Here is a 17,396-nt window from a genome sequence, read left to right as displayed (position 1 = left end):
AGAAAATAATAAAATTTTTGGAGGCCCCCCAAAAAGGTAAATAAATGTGAAGAATATCCTGGTTCCAAATATGAGTATGTAGTCAGAATTTATTCAGTAACACTTATAATGTACTGAATTTATTCAGTACAGATATAGAATGAACTAATACAAAGAGAAGCGAAATGATGTCATTTGTTAGCTATAACAGACAGTTTCAGAATATGAGAACTTATATAAACATGTGGTATTAAATTTGGAAAATTTTACTCATCTCAATAAAAAAAGAGATATTCAAAGAAAGGAAAAGAAATAACAAATTAGTATTTTTTCAAAAGTTCATGTACCACAAAGAAAGAGAAGCTCAGTAATTAGATCTTCAAAATAGCTTTAACTAGATTAGTAAAATGTTTTAAAACAATATCAAGTAATTTAAATGTAATGAAACAAACCAATAATATTTTACAAAATACTGAGCAAAAATTATGTCCAACAAAAGAAATTAAATAAATACAAAAAATAAAAAAAAAATTTAAACTTATATTACATAACCACCACCATGTAGTTATACAATCAATCTGATGAGTAATAAAAGATGCTTGTTTATTGTAAGTAGCATCCTAACTGAAAGTTCCCTTAGCAAATTTTCGTTTTGGGTGGGCGAAATATTATTACATTTCTTAATGTTATATTTTAAAACATCTATTCAGGAGGTTGAATGTTTTGCATGGAAATGCACCTTATATCCATGAGCATTTTGAAGGTAAAAAAATTTATGCAAATTATGTGCATTGTTTCAAATAAAAGTTGTTTCTCCATGGAATCAAGAAAAGAACAAAATTTTAAAGTAGATTCTTGTTTTAGGACTGATTTCAAAGTAACAAATGACCTTTTCTAGATAGTATCATGATGGGTATTTCTGGATGATTGGTTACATCACTTCTAATGAGAAATTTAATAATATTTCCACAAGTTTTGAGTAGTTACCTTGGTTAGAAAGGTGTCGCTAAGTATAGCACTTTTGATTATAATCAACGATTATAACAAAGTTGTGCATAATGAGTTCAGTCAAAGGGCATTATGGTGAATGTGACAGTATGATGTAAAATCTAAGTGGCTCAGATAAGCAATTTAAGGTTATCAGCCAATTACAGGAAAACTGTATAAAACACTATTTTTTAGTGATAAGTACACATTGCATACAGCTGGCACCAAGAAATTCCTATTGGAACAAATCAAGTAGAAGATAAGAATACCCTTGCTACAGTTCTTATATGTTATGACTTTCATGACTGGCTCCATGAAAGAGGAGAGCCTTTTGAAATTATGATATTATTCTGATGAAATTGTCAAAATGCAATAGGTCTTCATGTATGATATTGTAACTTTTTTCAAGTTCTAATCTAATATCCAGTGCTTAAATAAACTTGTATATAACTTTTAAAAGTATTCTCTGCTTGTAGTGTCAATGATTAAGAAAACTGCTCAATCATTATTTAATGCAATAATGATTATAAAAGTAAATAGTATTAATACGTAATCTCATAATTACCGTGAAAAGGATCAAACACATCATTCAAGATAAATGGTCTTGAACGTGGTGGAAAGTCATATTCTACTCGTAATGTTGGCAATAGTGAATATAATTTATTTAATTCCATCGGATCGATGTGATCAGCTGCTAATACCCTGTAGTAATTCAATATAATACATAATGTTAATTTAAGATAAATAACTCATTAGATTTTAAGGAAATTTGTTGACTAATATTTGAGTTTTATTCTAAAAGAAATGCTAATCATTTCCATTTTATTATTTGATATACCGAAATTATTTTTTAATGGCAACTGCATTTTTTCATTGGAAATACCATCATTTATTAATTACAATTAGTTACTTTAATATTTAAAATTAAAAATGTTAACTTTTCCTTGTATTTACATCTATTAAATCAATTTTTGCTAAAAAGAATTGTAACTTATTCTTTAAAAGCTGGCAAAGTATTGCATGACTTGGTTGCTATGCTGGTCAAGCCATACAATACCTTGCACAGCTTTTTCATTTGAAAACGTTTCCTGTTTTGCCAGAAAGTCTTTTTAATTCAATCATTAAAAGTTTTATATTTTCATAATTAGCATTTAAATATAAGAAGTATTAACAAAAAAAGAATTTCTGAATTTTTAAAATTTTGGGGCCCCCGTATCCATGGAAATTTTTTATTGATTATTATGATTACCAAAATAAAATTAGGGGGTCAAAATTTATTCAAATAAACAAAATTCTTTAATTTTGGGGCTTCCTTTATCTGTAGGAACAATTTGGTAAACTTTTTTTTTATATAAAGAAGTGCTCTTTGGCAAAAAAATTAATTAATTACATTTTTAAACATAAGTCCTAGGGGTTTAAAATTATGTAAAATTCTAAACATTTTTTGATAACCTAGTATATGAAACATAAAATATCAAAATGTTTTTAAAAAATATTTTAAAACTGAAGGAAGATAGGACAAAAAACAAAAATTTCAATTTTAAGTGGGAGTTGATTTTTTGAAAAAAAAATGTTGTTGGGATATTTACATATGTAATGTAGATAACAAATTTTCTAAAGTAAAAGTTTTACTAAAGTGCCTCTGAAGAAAAGTCGTAATTGGTTTTTGGTCTAGATGAACTAGCTGGACCTTAAAACAGATTTGCAGTAAACCAGATACCTCATTTTTGACATTATAACTATATACTTTCCCCTTTAATATAGCTATTCTGTCTATATTTGCTGAGAAAGTAAAAGTAAAAACATCCATCTCTACCAAACCAGACAACAGAACTGTTTTTTTGTAACTCAACACAATACTTCGGCTTATAACAAAGGGTTTTATTGTGCTACCATTGCCAATTTTATTAAATTAGTCTTTAAAAATGTTTAATTAGTGTTATTTAAACATTCATTAATAGAATAATATTGTTTCCATGAAAGAAAATCTTTTAATTTTATTTTAAGTAAATTTATGGGAAGACTTTTTAAAGATTCAGTAGTTTATTAAAAATGGCAATGTAAGCATAGCCCTTTATTGTAAGCGAAGAATTCTATGGTCTGGTTTGATAAAGGTGGTTAATGTTGTTATTTACTAGTTGAAGGAATCACCATAGAAGAATTAAGTTGAATAATGAAATGAATTACATTAATGTTGGAGGGTAAAATTGTAATGCATGCTCTTTTAAGATGTACTGATTTTTTTAATAGCAATTAACTACTTGGAAAGCCATGTACATTTCTTCAAATATTCTGTTCAGATCATAAATCCCAAAACAGAAGCTAATATAATTACACTAATAGGTTATGATAATCCATTTGAAATCTTGTAACATAAGACTTTCTTTTATAATATAACTCGTATTTGGGTTTTCATTTTAAATATTTTTCCACTTGTCAAAAGAGTCACGAGGCTTATAGACTTAGAGACCTCTAAAAGTATTGTTTTCTTTTCATAATTACATAGTTTTGTGACAAATCTTAATGTTTTTTATCTTAAAGATCAACACAACTCTAAAAAAATTTGGAACCAGAATTGACCATTAAACCTTGATTTAATACTTTCAAGTGAAAAACAGCACCAAAGCCTTCTAAATAATTTATTAATTAAAGTGGGCTACTTATTTTATGCTTATATTATTTATTTACCAAAGTAAGCAGGAGTAGATAAATGCAAAGAATACAGAACAATTAGTTTAACTAGTCATGTATCAAAAATCTTAACTAGAATTCTGTACAGAAGAATTGAGAGGAGAGTGGAAGAAGTGTTAGGAGAAGACCAATATGGTTTCAGGAAAATTATAGGGACAAGGGAAGCAATTTTAGCACTCAGATTAATAGTACAAGGAAGATTAAAGAAAAAAACCAACATACCTGACATTTATAGACCTAAAAGACATTCAATAATGTAGACTGGAATAAAATGTTCAGCATTTAAAAAAATTAGGGTTGAAGTACAGAGATAGAAGAACAATTGCTAATATTTACAGGAACCAAACAGCAACAGTAATAATTGAAAAACATAAGAAAGAAGCCGTAATAAAAAAGGGACTCTGACAAGGATATTCCCTATCCCCGTTACTTTTTAATCTTTACTTAGAACTAGCAGTTAATGATGTAAAAGAAAATTTAGATCAAGAGTAACAGTACAAGGTGAAAAGATAAGGATGCTACGATTTGCTGATGAAATAGTAATTCTAGCTGAGAGGAAAAAAGATTTAGAAGAAACAGTGTGGATGAAGTCCTACGCAAGAACTACCACATGAAAATAAACAAGAACAAAACGAAAGTAATGAAATGTAGTAGAGATAATGTAGATGGACCAGTGAATGTGAAAATAGGAGGAGAAAAGATTATGGAGGTAGAAGAATTTTGTTATTTGGGAAGTAGAATTACTAAAGATGGACGAAGCAGGAGCGATATAAAATGCCGAATAGCACAGGTGAAACGAGCCTTCAGTCAGAAATATAATTTGTTTACATCAAAAATTAATTTAAACATCAGCAAAACATTTTTGAAAGTATATGTTTGGAGCGTAGCTTTTTATGGAATTGAAACTTGGACAATTGGAGTACCTGAGAAGAAAAGATTACAAGCTTTTGAAATGTGGTGCTGTAGGAGAATGTAAAAAATCAGATGAGTGGATAAAGTGACAAATGAAGAGGTGTTGCAGCAAATTGATGAACAATGAAGCATTTGGAAAAATATAGTTAAAAGAAGAGACAGACTTATAGGCTACATATGAAGGCATCCTGGAATAGTTGCTTTAATATTGGAGGGACATGTAGAAGGAAAAAACTGTGCAGGCATGCAACATTTGGAAGATGTAAAACAAATTGTTAGGGATGTAGGATGTAGGGGCTATACTGAAATGAAACGATTGGCACTAGGTAGGGAATCTTGGAGCTACATCAAACCAGTCAAATGACTGAAGACAAAAAAAATTATTTCTTTTTAAATTTTCCTTAACAAGCAAATGAGAATAAAATTTGCAATTTTTTTCTAAGGTCTTCAAATTGTATTTTGAACTTGAGGATCTATAATAATAAAATGGAGGTCAGTAATAAATGAAAAGTTCAGAAGTGCTAATGAACAACTACACTTCTAAATAATAAAAACTGAAAATTTTATATTATTAAACATAATAACATATTTAATAATATTAAATATATCATTATTACTATTACAGAGTATGATTTTTCTGTGATTATTTGACCATATTTGTTCATCTTAAACGTTAATTTAAATTAATATGTATCTTTTAAGAATACGAGTATAAATACACTTTATGCTAAGTGGACTATTTTCTCTTATAATAATCTTTATTACCTGAAACCAGCAACACCAAATATAATTAATTTGGTTAAGAACATTACAACTTCGTTATTTACTTTACCATTTTTTTCAACTAAGATCAAATCATGTCTTCCTTTCAGTTCACATTGTCGTACCTGAAAAGTTAAATAAACTTTTTAACTAAATCATTTAAGAATTAGCATTTTATGACTTAGACCTTGTAAATGAAAATAATAAATGTTTATCATTTTAAGTGTTCATTATTTAGTTTATTAGTACAACAATGATTTACATTGATTTCCTTGAATAAAATCATACTAGAGTAGTAAAGATTGTTAATAATTTACATTATCGTACTAGAATAAATTTTAAGTGAATGGTATTTTCTACAACTCATACCTCAAAACATAAAGAAAATTCAGTTGTACACCCTTCCCACAAATTCCACCTTGTGACTGAAAGTAATACTGTACTTTCTTTGAAAAGTTGATAAAAAAGGAGGAATTAAAAGAATTCTCTTTTTACTTTTTTCACTAAGCTAAATGTTTTACTTAAAATCTAAAAATTCTATACAAATTTTTTCTAATTGTGTTATGATTTATTTTAAAAATAAATATACAATTTATTATTACGGTACTTAATTTTATTTTTTTTATAAAATAATAATCATAACCTTCAAGTAGAAAAAATTAAAAAAAAGAAAAATTTGTTTTGTAGCTTCTTCGTCACAGAAAACCGTCTTTTCCGAGATTTCTTTTACTCTTTTCCTGATTAATTTATAATAATACTAAGCCTGGAATTTCTATTCCAGCTTTGTCAAGTCTAACTTAACTTTTATCACAATTTATTTTTCCTTCTAGTTAAAAGAGAATAATTTTCTTGAAATTCTGTTATCATTCATACTCTTAAATGTGGACAATGTAAGATCTACTGTAATACATTATTACTATCTGCTACAATATTTTGTGGGATCGAATTTTATATATACAGTGTAACTTCTACAAAACGGAAACCTCCTCAAAACGTACGGTTTCCTAAGTACCGATATATTTTTATAGAAATTAATCTCTTCAAGATGGAAAACTCTGCAATACGGAAACGGAAAGAAAACATAGATCTTACTTTTAATTTTACATATTAATCTTGTTCCATAAGACGGAAAGGAAATTAAAAAAACGATTGTACATTCCCACGATTTACAAATTATAAACCCAGTAGATAATTATTACTGTATTATAGTACAGTACTGTACTGTTGTTTATCTAATTATACGCCATCACATTCTTAGCTCCAAACTGCCGGCACATTAGCCGACGGTCATTAATAAAATTTGATAGCCGGCGGCAGCTTATGTTCTGAGAATAATTTCAGAACATAATTTCATCGGTAACCGATGAATAATTAAATTAACCGATGTGCCTTCCCCTGTAAAATCCAAATATTTCATTAATTAAATTTTATCTGGCTATAAGTTTGGAAACAGTGAAAATAAATGAGGGCTACTGCAATTAAGAAAAAGTCCAAAATCCAAATTATTTTAGAATTTGGGCTTTTTTGGACACTTTTAGTTCAGTCGATTACAATTAAAAGGGGAGGTGCACAACTAGATGTTACAATAGTCATAATTCAAAATTTTAATATCCTACCGCTAATAGTTTTTGAGTTATGCGGAATACATAAGCACATACGTACAGACGTCACGCCAAAACTAGTCAAAATGGATTCAGAGGTGGTCAAAATGAATATTTCCGCTGAAATCTGTAAACTGAAATTTTTCGCGCTCACTATACTTCCTTTACTTCGTACAAAGAAGTAAAAATAAAGGAAATATATTTCAATTCTTTTTATTATTTTTTCATTGCTGTTGCAATATTTTGAAACTGTAAAGTTCGTGCTTATAAATATTTATGTAAAATTATATTTGTCTTTTGGGGATATAAAAGGAAGTTTTTTTTGTTAGTACGATAAATTCATGAATGGTAATTAGTTGCAATTGGCAAAAGCATTTAACAAAATCATGTGTAATGAAACATAAACCATGCAACATTTTCGCAGCAGCTTTTTTCTAATAGTTTTAATGTATATAAACATGTCCAAATGGTTTAACTTAATAAATATTTTTTTACTAATTAACTATTTTTTTCTAGGTTTTTATCAATGGAAATTTATAATTAATGTAAGTAATCTCACAATATATTTATTAAAATATCAGATTAATTGGTTGGATTAGCTATTTGTCAGATGACCTTTGCTGCATAAAATAAACCTTCTTCAAATGTAAGTAATACTGTGTAAATTAAATAAAAAATTGTTTGAACTGAACGACAAGGTGATTTTTACAAGCAAATGTTTTCTGTTGTGAAATTACGTTATAAGCATTAAGTTTTTTGGAATACGTAATATTCTTTTAAGTAACTGAAATGTTCTAATAATTTCTATGATTTTTCAAACGAAAATAATTTTATATCTAAATAGCATTATGCCGTCAATTATTTATTCTATAATAAATCATTTTTTTATTCTGATTGTTATTATATACTATATAGAAAGTCATGAATGTGTACAACGAATTATAAAATAAAAAAGTAGATGTGACTAAATTCCATATTAATTAACTATAAATATAATACTAACTTTCATACTGTTAATGAAATGACAGCCATGTTAAAAGAGTTATTTTTTGTAATCACTTGATTTCAAAAGGCTTGTGATGCCAATTTTAAATCTTGTCACTAGATTTTTTCCTATAGGTTAATCCATTGTACATTTGATGAACTGATAATTATTAACGCTGAAAGTGGGATTTTCAATGAACATTACTAAATAAACATTAAAAAACTTGGGTGCAAATATCATGAAATAGGTAAGAACCTGTATCAAAGACATAAATTACATTACAGGAAATCTCTTTTTTCATTACAGGAAGTAATAAATATAGTTTTTAAAGTTGAAAAAGTTTGAATGTACTTTATCAAAATTTGTGTTATGACCATTGTGAAACATTCTGTATTAGTTTTCTTTGTAACACAAAGAAATCACATTGGTCTAACTGGGTATGTTTATTGTGATTTCTGCAATAATTGTAATTTCGTTTATGTTTTTGTAGAATTTTTAATTACTTACTTTATCAGCATTATTTTTGTAATCTAATGGTTGTATTGTGCAAGTTCCATGAAAATTTGATTTCTCATATAAGGGGTGAAGTTCTCCACACAGTTCACACAGTGTTTGTGGATAAGATTTATCTTTTACTGGACAGTTTTGTAATCCATCCTTGGACATATTATTTATTACCACATCAACAATTATCCTGTAAATAACAACAATAATTATTAATATTAATAATCCGACGATCTCCGTGGCGGAGTGGTAGCGTCTCGGCCTTTTTCATCTGGAGGTGCCGGGTTAGAATTCCGGTTAGGCAAGGCATTTTTCATACGCTAAAAATTTCCATTTGGGCTAATGACCGTAGCAGTTGAGTCTGTATTGCATAAAAAAGAAATAATGCTCCGGACAAACTCAACCCCACGTCCATCTAATAACATCTACGTACACGCCTGGGGAGCGCAACTACACTGTACTTCGGTACCTTCACTTATGTCGGCCAATAAGGCTATGGTTTTGCTCAGGAGCTCCCAGTGGAGTACGCCGGATTGGCGGTTCCGAGCTGGTTGCGGTTGTGGTTCTCGGTTTCGCTTTTTACGGCGAGAGTGGAAGAAATGACCGTGATCTATTTTTGCCAATGCTGGGCGGAGTGCGGACGGGGAGTGTTCATCCCTCCCCGATTGTGGAGCCAGATTGAGAGCGGGCTGCTGTGAGCCGTCCAGTGTGTCGGAGCTCATAGTATCGGAGCTCTTAGTGCTACGTGTGAACCCTGGGTTGTCGGTATTGTGGATCAGGCAGGACCTGACTCTCTAGCCCGGCTTAAATCTATGGGAGGCGGCTGACTGGGGAACCCAGGCAGGATAGAGGGTTCACATAAAAACCCTTGTCTTGGAAAGCCTTAGGCTTCGGAAGCGAAGTGAAGGAAGAGGAATAGAAGTTATGAAGATAGAGAAGACGGATCCAAAGGAAATGCAGCGGTACCAGAATATTTTGTTATTAAAAGAAAGGAAGGAGATTTTACCAAAATCTTTCCATTCGTGATTCCTTGAGGCATCACGGAAGCCGCTGGAGGACCGGTAAAGGAGGTTAGGAAGACCGCCGTTGGACTGTTTGTAGAAATTGTGAACGACATGCAATCGTCAATGTTATTGAAGTTTAAGAAAATTGGAGTTCTGTACATTGAGGTCACACCGCATGGTACATTAAATACCTCAAAGGGTTTTGTGTGCATGTACTTATTCAATTGCACTGAAGAGGAAATCGTTGAAAGCTAGATTCATAGAGAGTTGTTGCGTGCCGACGACTTAACATACGACAAAACGGAGAAGTTGTTCCCTTCGCGTCACACGTCCTGATCTTCAATAAACCGAAGTGTCCGAAGAAAATAATACTTCGTTAGCGATTCGGACATACAGCGACAAGAACTAGGAAACAAATCTGTGTTTGTGGTGTGCCATTGCACCTTGATGACCCATGCAGGGATTCACCTGTATGTGTCAATTGTCATGGACCCCACTCTGCAAGATCCTGGATCTGTTTGAATTACTAGGAAAAAGTAGCTATTCAGGAAGGGAAGACAATACAAAAGATTAACTTCTTGGAAGGTAGGAAAATTGTACTTATAGGACACCAAAGTTTACCTCATATCTGCAGGTTGCTGCAGCCCCTGTAGTTTCAAAGAACATAATATCTGAACTAGCACTGGTCCTAGCTAATATGGTTGAACATATTATCAATAAAAAATTGAAGAGTCTACCATCAAGAGGAAATAGCCCAAAACTGACACAGAAGAAAGTAGATGTTTCCAAAGAAAAGAACTTCATAAAGCCCAAGAACGAGCCTACAACTAATAATCAAGTGAAGCAAAAAGAAACCAAAACTGACAAAACCTGAGCCAACTACTTCTAAAGTGAAAGTCCAGATTGAAAAAAATCTCCATTCAGGAAACTGCAAAACCAGACAAAAACTATTAGAAATAAAGGATTAGAACAAAGAAAAATGTAGCCTCCAAAGGCACAGAGACCTCTAAATGAGAAGATGAGCGAGCACTTCAGCTGCACCACAAGCCTTGGCAGGGAGTGCATTGAGTTTCAATTCTGATGCACTGCTGACTGTACATCTGATGCCGGCACGAGGAGATGCTCTGTGATTTACTGCGGAGGATCAGAAGAATCCATCTCTGAGACTTCAGGCACTCTGTAGTTCGACATCAAGGCCTTCTTGGAAGATGGTAAAAGAAGAAAGAAAGGATGACCTAAGGGTAAACCTAGGTGATAGATTTTAAGAAGAAAATTGTTCTGTGTGTTTGACATAATTATTGATTTAATGTCTTAATTTAGTTTTGTTACTTAGTGAAAACATTTCAATGAAAACAGTTTTTATGTTGTAGTGTTTCTAATGTGTTAGTTTTTAAGTGGCAAGGGCAAGAGCACTTGTCATCCTTAATATATTTAGGGTTTTAATATCCTTTGACAAGTCTTTATATAGATGATCTATTTTTGACAAGACTAGTTTTCTGACTATGTCACTAGTGTTTTGATCCTGGTGTGAAAGAAATATATTAAAATAGGCTCTCTTGAAGTCTGATCTGCTTTTTTTTTTGCTTAAGACAATTATTGAGTTCTCAAGAAAGGAATTTTATCTTGTGCTCCTCACAGAAACATAATCACTAAGTTTGGTAGTTTCACAAAAATAAAAGACAGTATCATTAATATTTATGGAAGAATAGACTATACTCCTGTCTGACTTTTGTACAGCATTATACAGACTAGCTTGCATGGTACATTTATATCTCTCATCTTCTCTACCTTACTGTTCACTGCAAAGGTATCATGAGGGACAATAGGATACACAAGATGATCAATCTCCTTATCCACACTCACATCAAACAACTATAATCAGCTGTAACGGCTATAATCTTGTATAGTACTGTAGCCAGCCATGCAAAAATTTCCAACAGCTTTAGTGTGAAGGTCCTTACATTTTTGTATAAATTACTAAGTTCAGTACAACCCATTATTGACATTAGTTTACACTCTCCCACAGGATCATCAAGATTATGAGGCGCTTTATATATTTGATCTTCCTTCAGTGCTTCATAAAATGGTAAGACCGAAATTCCCTTGGGTCCAACCTCCAGGGCAACAGTCTTCTCATAATCTTTTTGTAATACGATGACATGAAAATCTGTATTCTTTTCTTTTAGTTTAAGTTTTGTGCTATCAATTTTTTTAATCTTAATATCATATTTTAATAACCTTTCTATATCAGAAGCTTGAGTAGTGTCTTCAAACCCTATTTTTACAAGGTATATATTACTAACACTATACACTATTACCCAAATAAGTTTCCTTTTTCTGCTAATTTCCTTAATTACCCGAGATTTCTTTGACCTCAGTAAAAAAACATTGCTGCTGCAAAGGAGAACCTTCTTCTTACATGATACAAGAACTAACTTACTGTCTCCGTTTACTTCCATCTACAGCTTTAACATTAATGGCAACTTCTGCGATGCAACTATACAAGCTAGTAAGTACTATTGACAGGAGATGGACCCAACTTAACTTGAGAAGAAAGGGAATCCAACTTTTCTCTCAATAAAACATGTTTATTCTTTAATTCCTATCGATAAGTTGCTCATTTGCATTAACATTGACTCATTTGTTTCCCTCAAACAACTTGGGAACCAAATCGTAACACATACAATTAGTCATCAGTGGTCTTTCTCAAGTTCGATACTATTGTTACCTTTAGCAACTCTATTAGGGCTATTTTTGGTAATTGTTCATTAATTGCCAGTGCCAGCAATCAGTTTATGATTACCTTTGGGCATATTCAATCAATCAATAAATATATTTGCTCACACCACTAAGAATGAGGAAATCATATTCCTCACTCATAATACCCAAGCATTCCAAATGAAATAATGCAGTGCATGGCCCATTACAAGGCAAATGTCTCTTCTACCGTAACACCCTTTTATACATTTCTCCCACTTGACATTAGACGGTGCCATCCTGTCAAAAATTAAACCTATCTAACCTAAATTACAATCTTTGTGTGTTATCAGCTGGCGTATCTGTTCAATAGATATGGAAAATACTCAATCTTTGGCCTGAGGTGAATGAAAAAAGAATCACTTTTCTGATCTGCAACAGACCAGAAAATAGTTACACCTCACAATCAATCTAATTGTATAGATGTTAAGGCAAAGAAAATCCAACAGGAAAAATGAAAATATCCAAAACATACAAGGAAAGAACTGATCAAACCCAACAAAATGTTGGTCCTTTTAGCCATCCTGTGGAAAAATCCAGTATCTAATCTCACTTGTAAACCACAGAATGTTACTGGGCTCCAAACTGGGCAGAGAGTAGACAGGTCTAACCCCTTATACATCAGTGACAAAGGACACACAGAATGTTAGATGTTAAATGGCCTGAAGTGTTGAAGATGTCTGAAATGAGAAGACTGGAAATTAATGAAAACTAGAATAGAGCTGTCAAAGTAACGTAGCTAAAAAATATATTATTTAAAGATATTATATTATTAAAAGATATTATTATTATTCACTTATCAACCCACTTTTGGGAACAACTTAGAAAGAGACAATCTGTATCTGAGGTCAGAGGCTGAGAAGTGAATAATAATAATAATAACAGATTATCTTTTTCTTATTTTTTGCACAGAACAATGTAATATTTGTATTATTATACTTAACTGGAAACAGATAAAAATGGGATCTTATTTATTACTAAAATTATAAATAAATGTATCAAGACAAAACTAAATCAGTAGTGGGTAAACCATAATTTTAAAATAAATCAAAAAATCAATTAATATTAAATTTTATGACATAAGTAAATTTTTATCTAAAGTATAAAAATCTAATGAAAATAACAACAAAGGCACAAAGGAAACAAGGTATATGTTTGAAGTACAAACATTCTCAAAAAAATTAAATTAAAATATTGAGTCAATTATGCCTTAATTTTCTTTAACTTTATTTGATAAAAGTCTGTTAAATTATTTTACTGACTGAACAAAAGAATTCAGGCTTATACAAGTAGATGACTTAATTACTTAATCAAATAAAGGATACAAATTCTCAATCTCTTACATGTATTCTTGTAACTATCAGTCGGATGAGCAAAGCTATGAAAATGTAAAGCATGGAATGAATAGTCATTCTTTCTGAACTGCTTCTATATTAGATGAGGTATGGTCCAAACTATGGTACAATAATCAAGAATGGAGTTAACTACACAGATTTATGTAGATGTATGATGATAGTAGTGAAATGAAAGTAACCCACAGAAGCAAACCAAGGTTCCTTTTAGTTTCAGACACAACAGTAGAAACATGGTTTCTGAAAAGCTAAAATGTTTTGGGATCAAAAGTTTATTTGACACCCCTTGACCAATAATATTTTTAACATTAAAATTATAATGTATTTTGAGAATAATTACTAAAAAAACAGAATTTTCAGTAAAGCAATTTGGATTCCATTTAACCATCTTGTTCACCTGCTAACTTATACAACATTTTTAATAACATGCATAATTTTAAAAACATATAAAGTATCAGAAAAAAATTTTAATTCTAAGTCAGATCCATGAGATCTACTGTCTTGTCCATTAAGTCATTTACATTAATCTAGCGCATACAGCTGAATTTTTAATCTTAAAAATTAATTTTAAAGAAATTGATAATTCAAGTATGGGCCTCAATCGCCTTGTTTTTTTGTGGCTTAAAAGTTTATTTATCAGAGTAATTATTTAATTCAATAAGCTGTATCAATATGATGCAACGGTATTCTAAAAGGCTAAATTCTGTCAGAAAGTTTTTCCATCTACTGAATCATTTATTTTATTTTTACAATATTATTAATTTTAATTATTAAATATAATCTAGTACCTGACTTTATTCAAATTACAATTTTTAACCATATTTATAAATTCTTCTTCAGTGCCAGATTCATTATTAATTGTATAAGACAAAACATTGTATCTTTCATCCCATGAATCCTCCATACAATGTTCTGTAATTGGTGATACCTATTTAAAACAAACAAATACATTTATTTACTTTATAATATTTCTAATATATCTTCAATAAAAAATTATCTACGAGGGTTATTTTTTTTTCAAGTTCCGATCGGTTGCGAAATAAAAACCCGCGCAAAAATCGGATGAACCTTTGTGCATATGTGTTGCGCAGCGTCTCTAGTATGGCCTTCAATCACGCCGCGTCACTTCGTTTAGTTCTGAACACCCAGCTAGCACGTAAACATGTCTACAACAATGGCATCTCCCGCCAAGTGTAAAGTGTGTACGGTAATTCGATATCTTCAGGCTGAGGGATGTAATGCAGCTGAAATTCATCGACGAATAAGTAATGTGTATGGTGAAACTTCAGTGAGTGGACAGCAAATTGCGACAATGGTGCAGGAACTTTAAAGCAGGACGTACAGATGTTCATGGTGCAGGTGGTCAGGGAAGGAAGCGAGTGTCAACCGATGAGCGAGTGGATGAGGCAATTCGAGAAATCGTCGGTTCACAATTTCTGTATTGAGTGATTCGTTTCCTGAAATTTCAAGGTCAGCTCTCTACACCATTGTGAGTGAGAGTCTTCAGTACCGAAAACTGTGTGCGAGATGGGTTCCCAAGATGCTTGGGAATACAGGCGGCTCCGTTCTATGACGAGGGTATTGGAAAGTTGGTACCACGCTACGATAAATGTCTAAATCGGAGTGGCGACTATGTAGAGAAATAGCGTAACTATGTAAGTACGTGTTACAAATAATTTTTTTTTTTATTTTCACTGTTATTTTAATTTCGTGACCGATCGGACCTTGAAAAAAATAACCCTCATGTATACATATCCATTTTAATTATCCCTTCCTTTTTTCCATTTGTAGGCCTTCTCTTCATTTCTGTATCCTAATTCCCTCTTAAAGAAATTCCTTGTGGTAGTTAACTTAATTTTTTAACAGCAAACTTATTAAATTACCATAAGCAACACTTTGTTCAAATTAAAAAACAACTTAACAGCTTCCCTTCAGGTGGATTTAAATTAAGGTCCGAAACCACTGCAGAACAGTTATAATATCAGCCAATTATAAATGAAGTTATAAGTAGCCGTTCTATGGTTTGGGGAATTACTATTTCTAATATTAATATAATGGAATCATCTAATTAATACAAAATGTGACCGAGTCCAGATATTTCAAAAATAAAAATAATTTTTTGTTTCTAACTCTTTATGGGGGTTTAAGTAAGATTAAGTACCATCAGAAAGTATATTAGTTATCTAAGGGATATTAAATTATGTGAAAAAATGTTCCTAATTTTGGATAAAATTTTGAGATATTGACCTTTAAGGTTTATATCTCCCACTTTCTTTGATCAATTATGACAAAAAATTGAATGGCATCAAAACCTCATATACAGAAATCTTAATTTCATTCAAATTGGTCCAAACAGACTAGATGGTTTTTATAAACCTGTTTGTCTTTTTTTTTAAATCTAGATCCATTAACTCTTCACTAAATACATAAATTGTGATAACTTTTTTTATAGGAAAGTTCTTTTGATAGTTCTAAAATAAGTTTCTTCCAGATAAATTAAGTGGAAATTTAAAAAAAAAAACTCTGTCTAGGCAGTATGAAAGTATTTTTGTTTTTAGTTATTACTGTTTGGCAGTGATTGTTATAGCATAATAATATAGTTTTGTGTGTTAGATGTTAAAACAAAAAACATATTAGTGACCTGATACAAAGTACGAGATTCTGAACTTGGTGCAATTATTCTCAACCTGCTGCAATCATTCTTCCTTTAAACAAGGAAGATGAAATAAATAATATTGGTGAAAAGTCCCATACCTTTTATTAGGAAGCTGGGTTAGCTTCTTAGTTCCAATTATTCTAATTATTTCTCTAGTTCAAATTATAAGTACTTTCATATCGTATATATTATTTGAAATGGATAATTCATGTAGATGGGAATTTTCCCAGTTAGTACAAGCATTACCATACTGCTGAATACAATGAACAGCAGACCATTAAATCAATTCTGCTTGTTTTCCTGATTATAAGACATTATTTCATCCAGTAAAAGATGTATGGATCATCCTATTTATAAAATACAATTATAAGTACAAAATAAAGTATATTTTTCTTAAATTCAGAAAAAATAACAATTTTAATAGAGATACAATTATATTAAAACATGTCTTACCAATATAGCACCATATGTGTTTCTATATCGAGAACATTCACTTTCAATATCGGTATAGCTCCAACCAGCCAAATGTATTATTGTATTTTTGGTTCCATAACCATGAAAACTATTATATTCTATTCTTTGTACGGTATCTTCCCAATGATTTTTTGCAAACTCATCATCTGCTTCTATTACAATTGGTTTAATACCTGCTTTTGATTGTGATCTTAGAACTGTATTTTTTGTTTTCACAGTAACTACTGGCTGTTGTTTCTGTTTTGAGTCTACCTCAAATCCAAAAGTAGATTTTTGTATAAATTCTTCAACATCACTCATTTCTAATGGTTCAGCTTCCTTTTGTTTTATATAATCAACAACATCATTTTGTTTCATAGTAACTACAAGAACTAATAAAACTTTGACAAATTTCTGTAACATAGCTCTACTGTTTCCTCTCACTGTGTTTTTGTCTTTCTATATATATATATATATGAAAGAAATGAACTGAAATATTTTTATGTAACAACAATTTGCATGCTGTAAAGTAATCTTTATTTACTTAATAATTACGCAAATTATGTTAAAACACGTGTTTTAATAATAAGCAATAACAGTTGTATAATATTAAATGTTTAGTTCAATACATTTAATTTTTTGTAGTCTCAATATTTAACTTACCTTTTATTATATTAAATAATACAATTTTATTATTTTTTTAATATGATTAAAACACGACCACTTTTCTTTCTCTATCAGAGTGGTGTAATT

The 17,396-nt window shown here is 30.7% G+C and overlaps 1 protein-coding gene across 2 annotated transcripts in view; it reads right to left on the bottom strand.

The window, feature by feature from the left end:
- Positions 1-17,137, bottom strand: part of LOC142332114 (alpha-amylase-related protein-like) — a 35,342-nt gene extending 18,205 nt beyond the window's left edge. The window contains exons 1-5 of one of the 2 annotated variants that reach the window (XM_075378348.1): positions 16,644-17,137; positions 14,323-14,462; positions 8,425-8,611; positions 5,335-5,456; positions 1,532-1,668 (exon numbers count right to left, since the gene is read on the bottom strand). In XM_075378348.1, coding sequence (XP_075234463.1) covers positions 1,532-1,668; positions 5,335-5,456; positions 8,425-8,611; positions 14,323-14,462; positions 16,644-17,066 — 1,009 coding nt within the window. In that variant the 5' untranslated portion in view covers positions 17,067-17,137. The remainder of the gene's footprint in view (positions 1-1,531; positions 1,669-5,334; positions 5,457-8,424; positions 8,612-14,322; positions 14,463-16,643) is intronic. The other variant, XM_075378347.1, reaches the window with a different exon arrangement.
- Between the last annotated feature and the right edge of the window lie 259 nt (positions 17,138-17,396).

The sequence above is a fragment of the Lycorma delicatula genome, chromosome 11 (assembly GCF_047948215.1).
Source record: "Lycorma delicatula isolate Av1 chromosome 11, ASM4794821v1, whole genome shotgun sequence".
NCBI lineage: Eukaryota > Metazoa > Arthropoda > Insecta > Hemiptera > Fulgoridae > Lycorma > Lycorma delicatula.
Note: the sequence above shows the minus strand (reverse complement) of the source record. Positions and strands in the feature narration are given on the sequence as shown.